This window comes from Lithobates pipiens, unplaced genomic scaffold, assembly GCF_037356315.1.
Source record: "Lithobates pipiens isolate NorthernLeopardFrog02 unplaced genomic scaffold, aLitPip1_a1.2 Scaffold_18, whole genome shotgun sequence".
In the NCBI taxonomy this organism is placed as follows: domain Eukaryota; kingdom Metazoa; phylum Chordata; class Amphibia; order Anura; family Ranidae; genus Lithobates; species Lithobates pipiens.
The window spans coordinates 540268656-540284274 of record NW_027507758.1 but is presented as its reverse complement, the minus strand read 5'-3'; the positions used below and the strand labels follow the sequence as shown (position 1 = coordinate 540284274).

The window sequence follows — 15619 nt, the reverse complement described above, 5'->3', positions numbered from 1 at the left end:
ATATTTTAAACTGATTGGGTTGTTTTACAAGGTGAGGTTTTACAATTACCTTTAACACCAGGCGGTAGGACAAAAATGTTTTTTTACATGTTTAAATATTACCCCTTCCAACCTATATGTTGCTAGGTTATGTCCCCTTTTCTGAAATGTGTGTGCTGTCAGTACAAAATCCTATATATTTTATGGTTTCTTTAACTGAAATCCTTTAAATACATAACAAGAGAACAAAATATGGGATTTTTAAGGTGCCAAAACACAACAGCGACAAGTAATATATAAAAATATATCAAAATTTTATTTAGAAACATCTAAGAATCAACAAGAATGACCATACAATACATGGAACAGATGCAGTTGATCTCTACATGTTTCACCAAACGATGGCTTCTTCAGGAGTACTTTTATCAGGCCCCGCATATATAATCGCCATAAATTGAGAATAACAAATTTTACAAAATTTTGTATGTATTTTACCACATTTAAAGGGATGGTCCTTCACATAACAATCATGAACTTCTTCTGTTTGCTGTTTTCTAGTTTTGTGTTCTTACATTCTTCTTCTTTTTTTTTCTTTACAGGATGACAATGACTCAGATCTTAACAGAATTAAGGTAAAATCTGTATCTTGAATCTTTCCTTTAGTGTTTCTATTAATACTGAGTGATTGTAAAAGGCAAAATTGAAAAAAACAAAAACAAACATGTTAACCCTTGTACACACAGTCGGACATTCCGACAACAAAATCCATCGGATTTTGTCTGACGGATTTTGTCCGAAACTTGTGTTGCATACACACGGTCGTACAAAGTTGTCGGAAAATCCGATAGTTCGTAACGTGATGACGTTGTTTCCTTACGACGGGACTATTTTCAGGCTAGTAGCCAATAGCTTTGGTCTAGGAATTTAATCTGAGCATGCGTGGCACTTTGTCCGATCGGAATTCTCTACAAACGATCAGACAAAGTCCAATCGGATCATATTGTAGGAAAATTTTATAGCCCAGCTCTAAAACTTTGTTGGTCGGATATTCCGACGGAAATAGTCCGATGGAGCCCACACACGGTCGGATTATCCGACAACATGGTCCGATCAGACACTGGAATGTCCGACCCTGTGTACAGGGGGTTATACTTACCTGCTCTGTGCAACCCCAATTCACCTCTTCTTGAGTCCACTGCCAGCACTCCTGGCTCCCCCCTCATCCTGAGTGCCCCCAAAGCAAGCCACTTGCTATGGAGGCACTCGTGCGGGCTCTCTACCGAGCCCCGCTCTGTGTATCTATAAGACACATAGAGCAAGTCTTGGCCGTGCCCCTTGTTCCCACCTCACTGACTATGATGGACAACAGCAGGAGTCAATGGCTCTTGTTGCTGTGTGTGAGCCAAGAGAACCGCTGTTCTAATGCACATCGTGGAATCAAGATCGGGCTTAGGTAAGTATCAGAGGGACAACCCGCACGAGTGCCATAGAATGCATGAAGGTAAAAAAAAAATCAGCCTTTGAAACACTTTAACGTCTGTTAATATGCTTTTACCTTTTTTTTTCCCTTTCAAATTAAACAATAACAAAACATCCTAGAAACCTTCCTTTTTTAAGCTTTTGTTATAATCGTATTTATATTTCTATTGTCATAATGCTCTTCTGTCCATCTTTCCAACCTTTAGGGACCACCAGTCTCTGGAGCACAGGTTTGTTTTTTTTTTTTCCCTTTTATCCTGGCATTGCTGAAGTTGCTGTTATTTAAAAAAAAAAAAGCTAAATGACATTCTTAGTGAAACAGTGTAGCGCTAATATGCACACTAAAATAAAATAGTGCCTGTGCCTGAATGCAATACATATAAAAAACTAATTTTGTGTGTGAAAAACAAAAATAGCCATGCTTGGACACAATTAGTGTATAAATTAGACACAGAGCAGCAGTCCACAAAAATTAGGTCTGGATCAGGGCTATACACAGGAGGAGGTCAGGCAGATCCGATGCGGTATCCCCGACTCTCGGAACCAAGACTCCATGGGCACGCTACAATCCAAATAGATGTCGCCCCAAACAGTTCCCAAAAGAACATATAGAAAAAAGGAGGGTTCCGGATAGTGCAGGTCAAACCAGATGGTTTATTGAAATATATCATGTCATATGTCGGCAATGACACAATAAAGTGATCAAAAAATGATTTGCCCCAGTTGAAGACCTTCTAGTGTCGAAACGTGTTGGGATAGCATTTACTGTACACCACATTGCTTTTATCCTTTTTTTTTTTTTACATTTTTGTGATCACTTTTATTGTGTCATTGCTGACATATGACAAATTTCAATAAACCGTCTGGTTTGACCTGCACTATCTGGAGCCCTCCTTTTTTTTTCCATATGTTCTTTTGGAGTCTATGAGGAACTGTTTGGGGCGACATCTATTTGGATTGTAGAGTGCCCGTGGAGTCTTGGGACCGAGAGTCGGGGATACTACATCGGACCTGCCTGACCACCTCCTGTGTATAGCACCTGATCCAGACCTCATAGGATCTCGAGCCTGTCTGACCCACTGTTGTACATGTTGTGTCCATCCCAGTTGCTAAGAGTATTTATTTACTTGCCTTCAAAGTGTTGCTGAGAGTGACTACAGGCAATCAGTTTCCCATCCCCATTGGTTTGGTGTCACCTCAACAGGAAGAGCTCTTCCCTTCACATTTTTGCAGACTGCTGCTCTGTGTCTAATTTATACACTAATTGTGTCCAAGCACAGCTATTTTTTATTTTTTTTTTCCCACACAAAAAATTTTGTTTTTTATATGTATTGCATTCAGGCACATGCACTATTTTATTTTAGTGTGCATATTAGCGCTACACTGTTGTTTCACTATTCATGTTTAACTTTGTTTGAGTGTTGGCAGCTTTTTTCTTCACTTTGAATTGATTTATTTATGCTGTAGTGGTCTTTTCCCCACATTTCCAAATGACATTCTTTGCCTTCCCTAAGACCCCTTTCACACCACACCGCCCATAGCGTGGACGGTAAAACACCGCTATTTTTAGCAGCGTTTTACCGCCGGATTTGCGGCACATTTCGGCTGCTAGCGGGAGCTTTTACCCTCCCGCTAGCGCCCGAGAAAGAGTTAAAACCGCCGGAAATACGCCGCAATAGAGGCATTTTGCCGGTGGTATTACAGCGCTGCCCCATTGATTTCAATGGGCAGCAGCGGTGGAGGAACCGGTAAACTCACTGCTCCAAAGAAGCTGCTGGCAGGACTTTTCCCTGACGTCGTGCCAGCGCACCGCTGTAGTGTGAAAGCCCTCGGGCTTTCACACTTCATACAATGGTGCAGCTTTTTTAGGGCGGATTGCAGGCGCTATTTCTAACGCTATAGCGCCTTCAAAACGCCCTGGTGTGAAAGGGGTCTAAGTGAGCCAAATCTTTCTTTGTGTCCGCGCATGCTCCCCCTCGCAGGCACTGCAGCTCACAATAGGAGAGTTTCAGCAGCAAAAAGTAGTGGACAGAACTAGTTGTGGGCAGCAGCGGATTGACAAGCTACAGGCTTGTCAATTAGCAGCGAAGACGCTGATTACTACAACCCTTGGAATATTTCCCAATGTAGTGCAGTAAGGCACAGCCTATGCAGGTGACAACACTGTTTCAAATTTAGGAGCATTGTCAGTCCATCACAGGAATCATCATGGGGTGGACATCACTGGTAGAATTAACAGGTGTTTGTGAATCTTTGCAGAGGGACAAAGAAAAAACTGTTAGTTTAGACGCACTTACATTTAAAGGTGAACTAAACTCTTACTTTCAAAAGCTTTGCTGACAGGCAGGATTTATTGCAGAAGAGACTCAGTATGTCTCTTTTGCAGTAAAAAGCACCTTTCCTGCCAGCAATGCTTTTTTTTAAATGTACACTGAGCCATCTATGTGTAAAATTCCTGCATCTGCTGGGTGACAGGATGAATGAACTCCTGTGCACATGAGCAGGAGCTATGTCATACCAGGCTGGCCCTTCAAGAAGATGCCAAACCTGGTAGAACTATTGAGGACATTGAGGCAGTCATTGGAGGGGGCACTTTGTCAGGTAGCGGTCCATTCACACCAGATGCAGTGGACTGTGTCCTATTGTAGGCCTGCAATTCTTAGAAATAAACAAGAGTCTAATAGACATCTGGGGTGTGATAACATTTTAAATACAAAATAATAAATTATAATATAATAAATAACTATAAATTGTAGTCAGAGTCTTCAAGCGGGAAATGCGATACTCCTAAGAACCAAGGCCTGAGGTGTGCCTTGGCCTAGCTGGTCAGTATGCCTGAGAAGAGGGCATACCCTGAATGTAAGAATAAGAACAAAATACTATGAGAATGTATGAACTGGGGAACGGGTGGGTGGGAACTCAGAAACCCTAACGACACTGGCCCTGACAGAGGAGGAGGCTTAAATAGCCCTCTCAGGCTCCTCCTACAAATACAGGCTGGCCTGCGGCCAGCCTTCAACTTGTAGTCAGAGTCTTCAAGCGGGAAATGCGATACTCCTAAGAACCAAGGCCTGAGGTGTGCCTTGGCCTAGCTGGTCAGTATGCCTGAGAAGAGGGCAAAAAGACACAAAATTTAGGTGAAGAAGGGAAGGTAATGAACCATCCCGGATAAAGGTGTGCTCCCGGACGGCAGCAGTACGTATCCAGCAAGTAACCGAAAAGGGTTCGCAATGGCAAAAGAACACACCGACTCCTGCCTTGGCGATGAGAAGGAACCCCCTAACGAACCTGTGACACTACCCTAACCCAACTGAACATCCCCTGAAAGATTGAATTGAGCCAGATTCCCGTGATACCCAGACCCGAGAATGAACTGCTTGTGAAATGAGAGGAATACGCGAGGGGAAAGGAACAAGGCCTGGCCCAAGGAAACCCCTGCAAAAGATGAACTACCCCAATGAAATAGCCCAGAGACATACCCCCCCAAGAGGGTGAGTGGCAAAAAGACCACTAGCAGGAGTGCGAAAAGCTGGAAACCTGATGGATGTGACGGAGTAAGCGGATAAGGCCCCTGCACCATGCAATAATACTGTCAACCTGGAGAAATCAAACCGGACGCAGGACCCAGGTCCCAACGGATACGATCGGGTCATGCTACAGCCTGAACCCAACAGCTGGGACAGAAACCTGAACCAAGGAGGGCCAAACTCCCTCCTGGGGAAATGGTCCCCATGGCATAATAGACATACCCAAGCCCCCCCTACTTGGAACAAGCTGGGGATCGGAAAAGACGACTGGACTGATGTCCCTAAGTGGAACTCCAGGCAATAAGTTCAAAACAAGATCAGAGCCAAGAGTGGCATCCAAACCATTGTGACATCTGCCCAACCTACACCCCCAAGGACCGTCACGGGGAAGTGGCTTAACAAATGCCCTGAGAGAGACTATACATCCCTGGGCAGAAACCAGGGCCTCAACACAACAGGACATCAACTGAAGGAAAAACTATTGACTGCTTCGGACCCAAGGGTGAGCCCAGTGGTGAAAAGACATCAGCACCAATCCACTAGCCCTTAACAACGGCCGGGCTGAAGGAAGTGATAGCAAGCATGGATGATATTGGTATGGATGTCAAGACGGCCCAACCTGAAACACAAACTAGAGAAATGACAGACAACCAGACATGAGAACAACAATACCCGCTGCCTAACTAAGAATGAAACATGAGCAGAAAAGTCAAGACCACTGCACTTAAAAGAACCTGACGGACGGACCCCCCCCCCCCCTCCACCCAACATGTAAGTGGTAAGTGAGTCCGAGTGACCTGCAGTGCAGAGACAGGCAATTACCAGAAAACTCAGGGCTAGTGTACCCACGGACCGTGGTGGGTAGTCGTATGGATGTGGTGAATGAACATGCAACGTATGACGTATGGTATACGGGCGAGAAGATTGAGGACAACAATCAATTAATAACGAAAACCTCAGCCCGTATGGATCCATAGACGTGACAGATCCTGACGTGTGAGCCCTAGCTACCTGACCCAGGTACAAACATGACACAGACACGATGGGACATGACAATCCACAAGGACGAACGACTACCAGAGTATGCCATGAGTGAACAATGCCCCTCTGAGAAACTCTGAGACTGAATACCAAGTCTGAAATACCATGACAGGCATGCTGGCAGCAACACAGACAGAAAACGCTGAGACAGAAAACGCTGAGACAGAAAACGCTGAGACAGAAAACGCTGAGACAGAAAACGCTGAGACAGAAACACAACATGCCATGATGAAAAACACCATGACAGAAAAAACGCTGAAACTAACCGCTGAAGCAGAAACAGAGGCAAAACGCAATGACAGCAACAACCAAAACTGAAACGCTGAGGCATAAATGAAATGCCAGAAATCCTGGATCAGAAACGCCATGACAGAAATCCTGGTCAGAACGCCATGAAAGAAATCTTGCTCCAGAAGCCACCGCAGTCCAGGGGCAGCACGCTATGACAGCAGTCCAGGGTCAGAATACTATAACAGCAGTCCAGGGGCAGAACGCTATGACAGCAGTCTTGGGGCAGAACGCTACGACAGACATGCCGGGGCAGAACGCTACGACAGACATCCAGGAGCAGAAACGCTATGCCAGACATGCTGGACATAAACGCTATGACTGAAAAACTGGACAGACCGCTATGACAGTAATGCTGCACAGCACGCCGTGACAATAATGCTGCACCGCACGCCGTGATGGAAATGCAGCACCAAACGTAGTGCCGGAAAAGCCGCACAGAACGCTGTGACGGAAAAGCCGCACAGAACGCTGTGACGGAAAAGCCGCACAGAACACTTGAGACAGCAACGCTGAGAGAGAACGCTGCGACAGCAATGCTGAGACAGAACGCTGCACAGAAACGCAGAGACAGAAATGCTAGACTGAGCGCTGTGACAGAAATGTCACGTGGAGCTCAGGTGGAGGGGGGGGGGGACCCGCCACGTGGAGCTCAGGCGGGTGGGGAGACCCGCCACGTGGAGCTCAGGCGGGTGGGGGGAGGAAACCCACCACATGGAGCATAAGGGGGGGGGGGGTGCCCACCACGTGGAGCTCAGGAGGCCCACCAGGTGGAGCTCAGGAGGGGAGGGGGACCAACCACGTGGAGCTCGGGATGTCCACCACGTGGAGCTCAGGAGGGGGGGGGGGGTCCCACCATGTGGAGCTCAGGAGGCCCACCACGAGGAGCTCAGGTGGGTGAGGAGGAAACCCACCACTTGGAGCACAGGCGGGGGGAGGGGGGAGGACGACCCACCACGTGGAGCTCAGGAGGCCCACCATGTGGAGCTCAGAGGGGGGGGGGGACCCAACACCCGGCGCTCAGGAGGCCCACCACGTGGAGCTTTGGGGGGGGGGGGACCCAACACGTGGAGCTCAGGAGGCCCACCCCGTGGAGCTCAGGAGTATTGTTAGATGTGTGAAATTGCTCCGGGTGCCCTTTGCACATTGTACTTACAGTTTAGTCAGGTCAAACATCATTTAAATGAGCTGCCTAGTCTCCTAGAACGCTTTGTGAATATAAATAATATTAACGTGTATCTGTAATACATTGCTTTTTTTTTTTTTTTTTTTTGAGCAATAAGGGACTCAGATCATTATGCGGTTTGTGAGATTTAAAATATTTCCCATGGAAACCATAATTACGGGTCAGAAAGTGATGAAAAATACAACATGTACTGGTCTCACTAGAAGAAGAGCTGGAGGGGGAATCCTCCAACGGGGACACCCGGTGACAACTGTTTAAATGAGAATTACCACTTCCAGTATTCACAGCCAAAACACGGTCACCAAACGCACTTCATCTAAGGATGAAACCTCCAAACGCTAAGTGAAGCATTTTAGCTCCTCTCTGAACCAAAACGTTCACAAGACCTCAGGATGAAAAGCAAAACTTTTATCCCCCACATCTGCACATAGCTCTAAAACTTTACTGCAGGAAAAATGCAGGGGGGGGGGGGCAGCGCAGCCGAATACCCTCCCCTCCCCCTGCCAGGATAACCAGCGGGAACACTGCATATATGAGGGGGGGGGGGGCGGCGCGGCCGATTAGCCTCCCCCCCCCCACCAGGAGAATCGGCGGAACACAGCACATGCGAGGGGGGGGAAGGGGAGGCGGCGCGGCCGATTATCTCCCCCTCCCCCCCACGAGGAGCAACGGCGGGTGCTCCGTACCTGCGAGGGAAGAGGGGGAGGCCGACTATCTCCACCTCCCCCCACCAGGAGACACATGTCCGAGACCCATCAGGAGTGCGTTTTTTTTTTTTTTTTTTTTTTTTCCTCCAGTTCTTAACAGTCTGAGCGCAGGTCCAGCCGAGCAGGCAGCCAGAGTGCACGGGGAGAGAGGAACCGCCGGGCGGCCGAACACCCCCGCCCCCCCTCAGAACCAGCCGACCCTCCGCACATGCGAGGGGGAGGGGGGAGCCGCGGCGGCCGACCACCTCCCCCCCCCCCCCCCCAGGTGAATCGGCGGCGCCGAGCACATGGGACCAAGGGGAGCCGGCGGGCGGCACAGATAGGCTCTTTAGCGATGGAGTGCAGAGCCAGCGGCAGCCGATCACCCCCTCCCCCGCCGCCACATGAACAAGGGGAGAGAGGATCAAGCGGCCGTTGAACATCAGGCGGGCTCTTGGCAGCCCCTGGTGACGGCCGTGTATGGGAGCATAACCAGCGGCGGCCGATCGCCCCCCCCCACACACACAGGGAGAATCAGCCGGCCGCCACGTGGGTTTGGCGGCCGGCTCCCTAGGGGAGCTAGGAGCATGAGGAGTGGACGGTAAAGGGACAGCTGCATCCCCGCTCCCCCCTGGCATGAACGCGGGGCGGGCGGCATGCTATTCAGAGGGAGCGGAGGGTGGTGACGGATGGCTGGACTGTCGCCCCCCCACCACCACCAACCATGCTGCAGGAACATGGGCTGCAAATACACCCGCAGACGGCAGAGCGACCTCCACCCAGGTGACCGCGGTGAAACCCGGGGGGGGGGGGGCGTCGCTCCAACCCAGAAACCGCCAAGCCCAATCCCCAGACAAGCTCTTCTGCTGCCGCCCACTCAGAAACCCTAACGACACTGGCCCTGACAGAGGAGGAGGCTTAAATAGCCCTCTCAGGCTCCTCCTACAAATACAGGCTGGCCTGCGGCCAGCCTTCAACTAATTATAACAAATAATAATAATAAAAATGATTCAATAATGTAATCAAATCAAAAACACTGAAATGTGCTGAGTTGTAGAATTATCGCTGTCATTACTTTTAGTGTTTGATGACGAATTTCCCCACAAATTACTATAGCTCAATTCTGCAAGTGATTCTAATTTATTATCGCTGTTTTCTAGCTGGTCTAAAAGCACTTTTGATGTAAATTGAAATTTTTTTGGTTGCTATGGACAATCTCCAGTTTCCTGGCAGAAAGAACAGTATTTATAATATAAAACTGCATGCAGGGCACTGGACAGACCACTAGGGACAAAGGGGGTGTTTAATTATTTGATACAGTACTGTAATCTGTAAGATTACAGTATATTGTATCTATACTGTGTTTTTACTTTTTAAATTTGGCACCGAACTCCGTCCCCGTGCGTCGCAACGCTCGCAGGGAACGGAGCTCGGCACTGTCACAGATTGAGCGAGACACGGCGGCTCACAGCTCACATCGGGGAGACCTCGCTGGATCCAGGGGACAAGGTAAGTAAACCCCTACATGGATCCTGCGATGCGATCCCGAGTCTGGCTCGGGAATACTGCTTATGGTACTGAAATCTCACCCCGAGCCAGACTCTGGAATACCGCCAGGGAGGCTACAGCAGAGTTCCACCCAAAAGTGGAACTTCCGCTTTAAGCACTCCTGACCCCCTGTCATGCCATATTTGGCATGTCATTTTTTTTTGGGGGGGGGGGGGGGAGTGGGTACCTAGCTTTGACAGATACCCAGCTCCCACTTCCACTCGGGCCGCCTAGGCAGCTCGAGCGGAGGGTTCTCCTCTCCCCCTCCCTCCCCGCAATCTTCTGGGACATGTTCCAGGTCCCAGAAGATTGCCCAGCCATTCAGGCTGTGCAATCAAACCTGGCTGTGAAGCCACAAGCTGTGACAGATGGGTACCCACAATAGTGATGCCTGCGCTGGGCAGAGGTGGGGGAGAGAACCGAGACTTTGGGCGGCCACATCGCTAGATCGTGCAACAAGTGAGTGTCTGTTTATTAAAACATGGAAATAGCTGGAAATCTGCTTTTAGGTGCTGAAGCTAAATTTCTTTGATGGAAGGCCATGTTTTTATTAAGAGCCAGTCTATACCAGAACGCAGTGCAGGAAAGGCGTGTTCTGTGCACGTTTCCCCCAACATGTTCAAAGCACACTGTCTTTGTGATATGATAGGGTGCAAATACATTATAAATTGCATCCCAAATGCAGATTGCAAACTCAGCGTGCTTGCGGGCAACAGATAACATGGTACCGCAGTACCATGGGATTTAGTGTGACACATTTTTTCAAAAGTAGGGCATGCACTACTTTTTGTGTGATTTCAGCCCATTCTACTGCAGGGAAAGTCACGAGAACATGCACCATGTTCCTGTACGATTCTGGTGTCAACTGGTTCTTAGTGCTTATTGTAACTTTTTAACCTGAAAGTGATTTTGATGCCTTTTACATTTTACCATTGTTGAGGTTCCACTTTCGAAGGTTTGTTGATTTTCTCTAGTGGTTCCCTGTATTTCAAGTGGTATAGTCAGCACACCTGGCAAATGACTGCAGAAATTAGATCCAGTAGCTACATAGAGAGTGCTATATTGTGAGTCATGAGTAATATAATAACCATGAGAAAAAAAAGACAACGTGCAATCATATTGCAACAATAGATGCAGCATGTATGTGTAGTGAGTTGATATGGCTCGAAATCTCTACAAATTTTATAAAGGAAATAAAGTTTTAAAGCAGTTTTATGTTTTTTTTTTTTTGTTTTTTGTTTTTTATTTTATATTGGCTGCCATCAAACTGTAGCCACATACAGGAAAACCAAACTGATTGGCTGCATGATTGTTTATCTAGACGTTTTATCATAGCATGCAACCATGCAGTATTTATTATCCCTCTGTTATTGTGCCTAGTCAATAGAGGAGTTGTAGGAAATGAATCTAAACCAGGCTTGAACTAACCTCCCCAAAGTATTGGCACAGCTTCAGAAAGTAACGAGCCACCTACATTGATTTGTTGATCTCTCAACCTATTTAATAGGAAGGGCCAGTCACTAGATTTAAGATGATATCAAAGAGTGTTCACAAAATAAAGTCATTGTACATATCAGTGTATCCACAAAACCTGAAAAGTCTGTGTGGTTTCTAAAAGCAAGATAATCTAAATAAGTATAATTATTTAAGTGTTTGTGTACATCAACTAGCCGTATGACCACTTACAGGTAAAGTGAATAATGTTGATTATCTCATTACAATGGCATCTGAAAGTGGGTGTGATATATCAGACAGCAAGTGAACATATTGTCCTTGAAGTTGTGTTGAAAAATGGGCAAGTGTAAGGAATTAAGCAACTTTGACAAGGGCCAAATTGCAATTCTAGGCAACTGGGTGAGAACACACCAGAACAGCAGCTCTTGTGGGATGTTCCTGGTCTGAAGTGGTTCATGAAAGAAAAATTGGCAAACCAGCAACTGTACAATGGGTGGCCAAAGCTCAGTGATGCAGATGGGGAGCGGAGCCTGGCCCATGAAGTCCGATCCAATTGATGAGCTACTGTAGCTCAAATTGCTAAAATAATGAATGCTGGTTCCAATAGAAAAGTGTCAGAACACACGGTGCATCGTAGTTTTAAATGTAAGGGGCTGCAGACTGGACAGAGTGCCCATGCTGACTCGTGTCCACAGCCATAAGCTCCATCAATGGGCACATGAACATCAGAACTGGACCACAGAGCAATGGAATGAGGTGATTTGGTCTGATGAATCACGTTTTCTTTTACATTATGTGGATGGTCAGGGGTGTGTGCGTCAGTTACCTGGGGAAGAGATGGCACCAAGATGCACTATGGGAAAAAGGCAAGCCAGCGGTGATCTGCTACTGATGGCTTGGTGCCAGATACCAAACCATACCTTCAGAGATCTAGTGGAGTCCATGCCTTGATGGGTCAGGGCTTTTTGGTAACAAAAGGGTAATCAATATTAGGTGGGTGGTCTTGTTATGGTGAGTGGTTATAATTCTATGGCTGATCAGTGTATATCAAGACATATAAAGGGTCAAAAGAACAATACCAACAGATGGATTCAGGAACCTAGTGAAGAGAACTTGGATATAATGAAAGGACAGCAGAAGAGAAGATAAAGGTACAGTGAATGGAAAGAAGAACAGAAAACGATACCCATCCTACAAGTTTAGAAGTAGAAAAGAAGCTGGCTGGAGTCACGGACATTTTTCAGAAATGCAGCACCATGCAGAAAACGTTACATACCCTCCTTCTGCTATTTGTCCTTGTTGATTAATTTAACTGTAGTTGGTTGGGGTAGTCACACGGACAGTACAGGGGCAGGAGGGTTCTGTAAATCTAGGGACTATTGGACATCAAGAGTTTTGTGGTACAAAATCACTGATTTTTTATTTTGCAACATTTGTCACACGGACAGGAGACCGATTTCTGTGTCTATGATACTCTTTAGAAACTCCTTGGTATTTATTTTATTTTTTATCTACACAGACATGTTGTTTTATGATGATCAGATTGCTGTCGTTTGGTTGCTCTGGGTTACTTGTTATCATAAGAGCTTTCGTGCTGCCAACTGTGTGATTTTGTGTTACATATATATTTATACTAAGATGCTGTGTATTCTTCTTACTTTTAGTACGTTCTGGTTTTATGTAATTCCATTGGAACGCCTCTGGATTCAAAATATATTGATATATGTAAGTACCTATCCATTTAATAAAATATTATGTTTTTGTGACTCTAGGTTCCCATTATCATCCATTTTTTTTTTTTTTTTTTTTTTTTTTTTTTGGAAAAAGCTAGGTTTTTTTTTACATCTGGCTGTGTGTCTCTCATCTTTTACCATTGTAAACAGTCCTCAGTAACTCTATGCCAAACATGGTTCCAGCATGGGTTGGGTCACACCATTTGGTCTTTGAAACCCTTGGCAGGGTTGGCAGTATGTTTCTAAGGGAAGCCAAAGAACACTGAGGAGCTATGAGCATTTCTAACACTTTAGCATGACTATCGGGCAACATTTTTTTTTCATTATAAGAAGTTGGCAACGGCAGCCTTGATTTTATTTTCATGACAGGTGTCCTTCAGCAGGTACTCAGAACAGGGACACCTATAGAGGCAGGTTCAGATTTGTTTCTAGTATATAGTTTTAGTATATACACTTTTAGTATAGTTATAGTATATACAAGAAGTGGTGATTAGAAACTACATTGGTGCCTGACCCTAAACAACATGAACAGTATATAGAACCACAAATGGTTTATCCTTTTGCAGGGGCCTTAATGGACACAAAAAACAGACACCATACTTACCGTGTTTCCCCGAAAGTAAGACAGTGTCTTACTTTCTTTTTATCCCCAAAAGCCCCACTATGTCTTACTTTCGGGGTATGTCTTATATTGGAAAAAAATTGTCGAATTTTTTGTTTTAACCATAAAATTAACATTTATTAACAACCTGAACAGTATTGTATTCACCACAAAACAGTTTTATAAAAGGAAGTGCCAAGAATGTCTTGTTACAACATTGCATAACATGTAAAACAATGAAAAATGGTAAGAACGAACAGTGGAATACTGGAGGATAAAACAGATTTATGTGTGATACAGTACCACCTGCTGTATTTAATCCAGTCTGACACCTGCTGATACCCACTGGGTTACATACAGCAGATGATACCCCAGTATGCCAGTGTGTATGTTTTACTGATGTATGATTAATACTGTGTGCATTACCATATTTTAAGCAGGAGGCGGCAGTGACAAGTGCAGGGGACGGCGCGGTGACGTATGGAGAGGGGGATGGCTCAGGCGTGGGCAGGAGGCGGCGCTCATTAAGATCAGAGGGAAATGGCAGACGCGGCGACGTATGGAGAGGGGGACGGTGCGGACGTGGGCAGGAGGCGGCGCGCAGCTAGATGAGAGGGAGGCGGCAATACCCCCGTGTTTCCCCGAAAGTAAGACATATGTCTTACTTTCGGGGTACGGCTTATATTAGCCGACCCCTCTGAAACTCCCGATATGTCTTACAATCGGGGGTGTCTTACTATCGGGGAAACAGGGTAGTATAGAAAACATTACAAAGCTTTATTGGAAAGAAACAGAATACTTAATCCAGACCATGAGGTAAATATATGTTCAACAACTTTGCCCAAGAATACATAGGTTGTACGCAGTACTGAAAATATTTTAGTCCCAAAGGGAAAGGCGTACAGAATGATTGCAGTAAATAATTTCCTTCCCAATTTCCAGATGCACTTCAAGACTTGCTCTTCCTCAGGGGAAAATAAATTGACATCAGAACATCCAGGTTGATTTACTAAAACTGGAGAGTTCAAAATCTGGTGAAGCTGTACATGATAACTAATCAGCTTCTAACTTCAATTTGTTCATTTAGGCTTTGACAAAAGTAACCTGGAAGCTGATTAGTTTCTATGCTGCACCAGATTTTGCACTCTCCATTTTTAGTAAATCAACCCGATAGTCAATAATAGCATAGTAAACAACAATAGGCCTGGAATCAAATTATTAAAAGCATACTGATGCATGCAAAGAGGTCCAATCTATTGCATGGGAAATTAGGTTAATGACAGCCTAGCTAATGCAGAGATCCCTCTAGGAAAACATCAACTTAAAGTGTTACTAAACCCACAACAGTAAAATCAGTTTGTATATTCAGTAAATCATGCTTGCTATACTCCCTGTGGAACCTAAGAGGTTAATCTTCTGCATTGTATAAAAAAGCTGTATTATCCTGTCTATTCTGATCCTCGCCTTCTTCCACAGTCCCCAATCCATCTGATAGAATAGAGCCTTGATGGTACTCTGCACATGTCCAGTTTGGTGGATATTGCTAGAGAGTTTTTTTTTTTCTTGCGAGAGTGCATATGGTCATCATAGGGCCAATCAGCACTGTCCAGACAGAAGGTCCTGCAGCCTCATAGGACAATCAGGGGAGAATGAAATCTCCTCCTACAATCTTTACCTAGACACTGATAGAAGTCACAAGACTGCTTTAACCACTTGCTTACTGGGCACTTAAACCCCCCTCCTGCCCAGACCAATTTTCAGCTTTCAGTGCTCTCACACTTTGAATGACAATTACTCAGTCATGCAACACTGTAACCAAATGATTTTTTTGCCCTTTTCTTCATACAAATAGATCTTTCTTTTGGTGGTATTTGATCACCTCTCGGTTTTTTATTTTCTGCGCTATAAATGAAAAAAGACCGAAAATTTTGAAAGAAAATGAATTTTTCTTCGTTTCTGTGATAAAATTTTGCAAATTATCAATTTTTTCTTCATAAGTTTTGGCCACAACTTATAATGCTACACATCTTTGGTAAAAATAACCCAAATTATTGCATATTATGTGATCTGTGTGAAATTTATAGTCTACAAGCTAT

At 45.4% G+C, this 15619-nt stretch overlaps 1 protein-coding gene across 2 annotated transcripts in view; it reads left to right on the top strand.

Moving 5' to 3' along the window:
• The window catches only part of WDR35 (WD repeat domain 35), a 109767-nt gene that overhangs the window by 32509 nt on the left and 61639 nt on the right, over positions 1-15619 (top strand). For both annotated transcript variants that reach the window (XM_077488829.1, XM_077488828.1), the window contains exons 11-13: positions 579-611; positions 1665-1688; positions 12854-12914. In XM_077488829.1, the coding sequence (XP_077344955.1) occupies positions 579-611; positions 1665-1688; positions 12854-12914 (118 nt within the window). The remainder of the gene's footprint in view (positions 1-578; positions 612-1664; positions 1689-12853; positions 12915-15619) is intronic.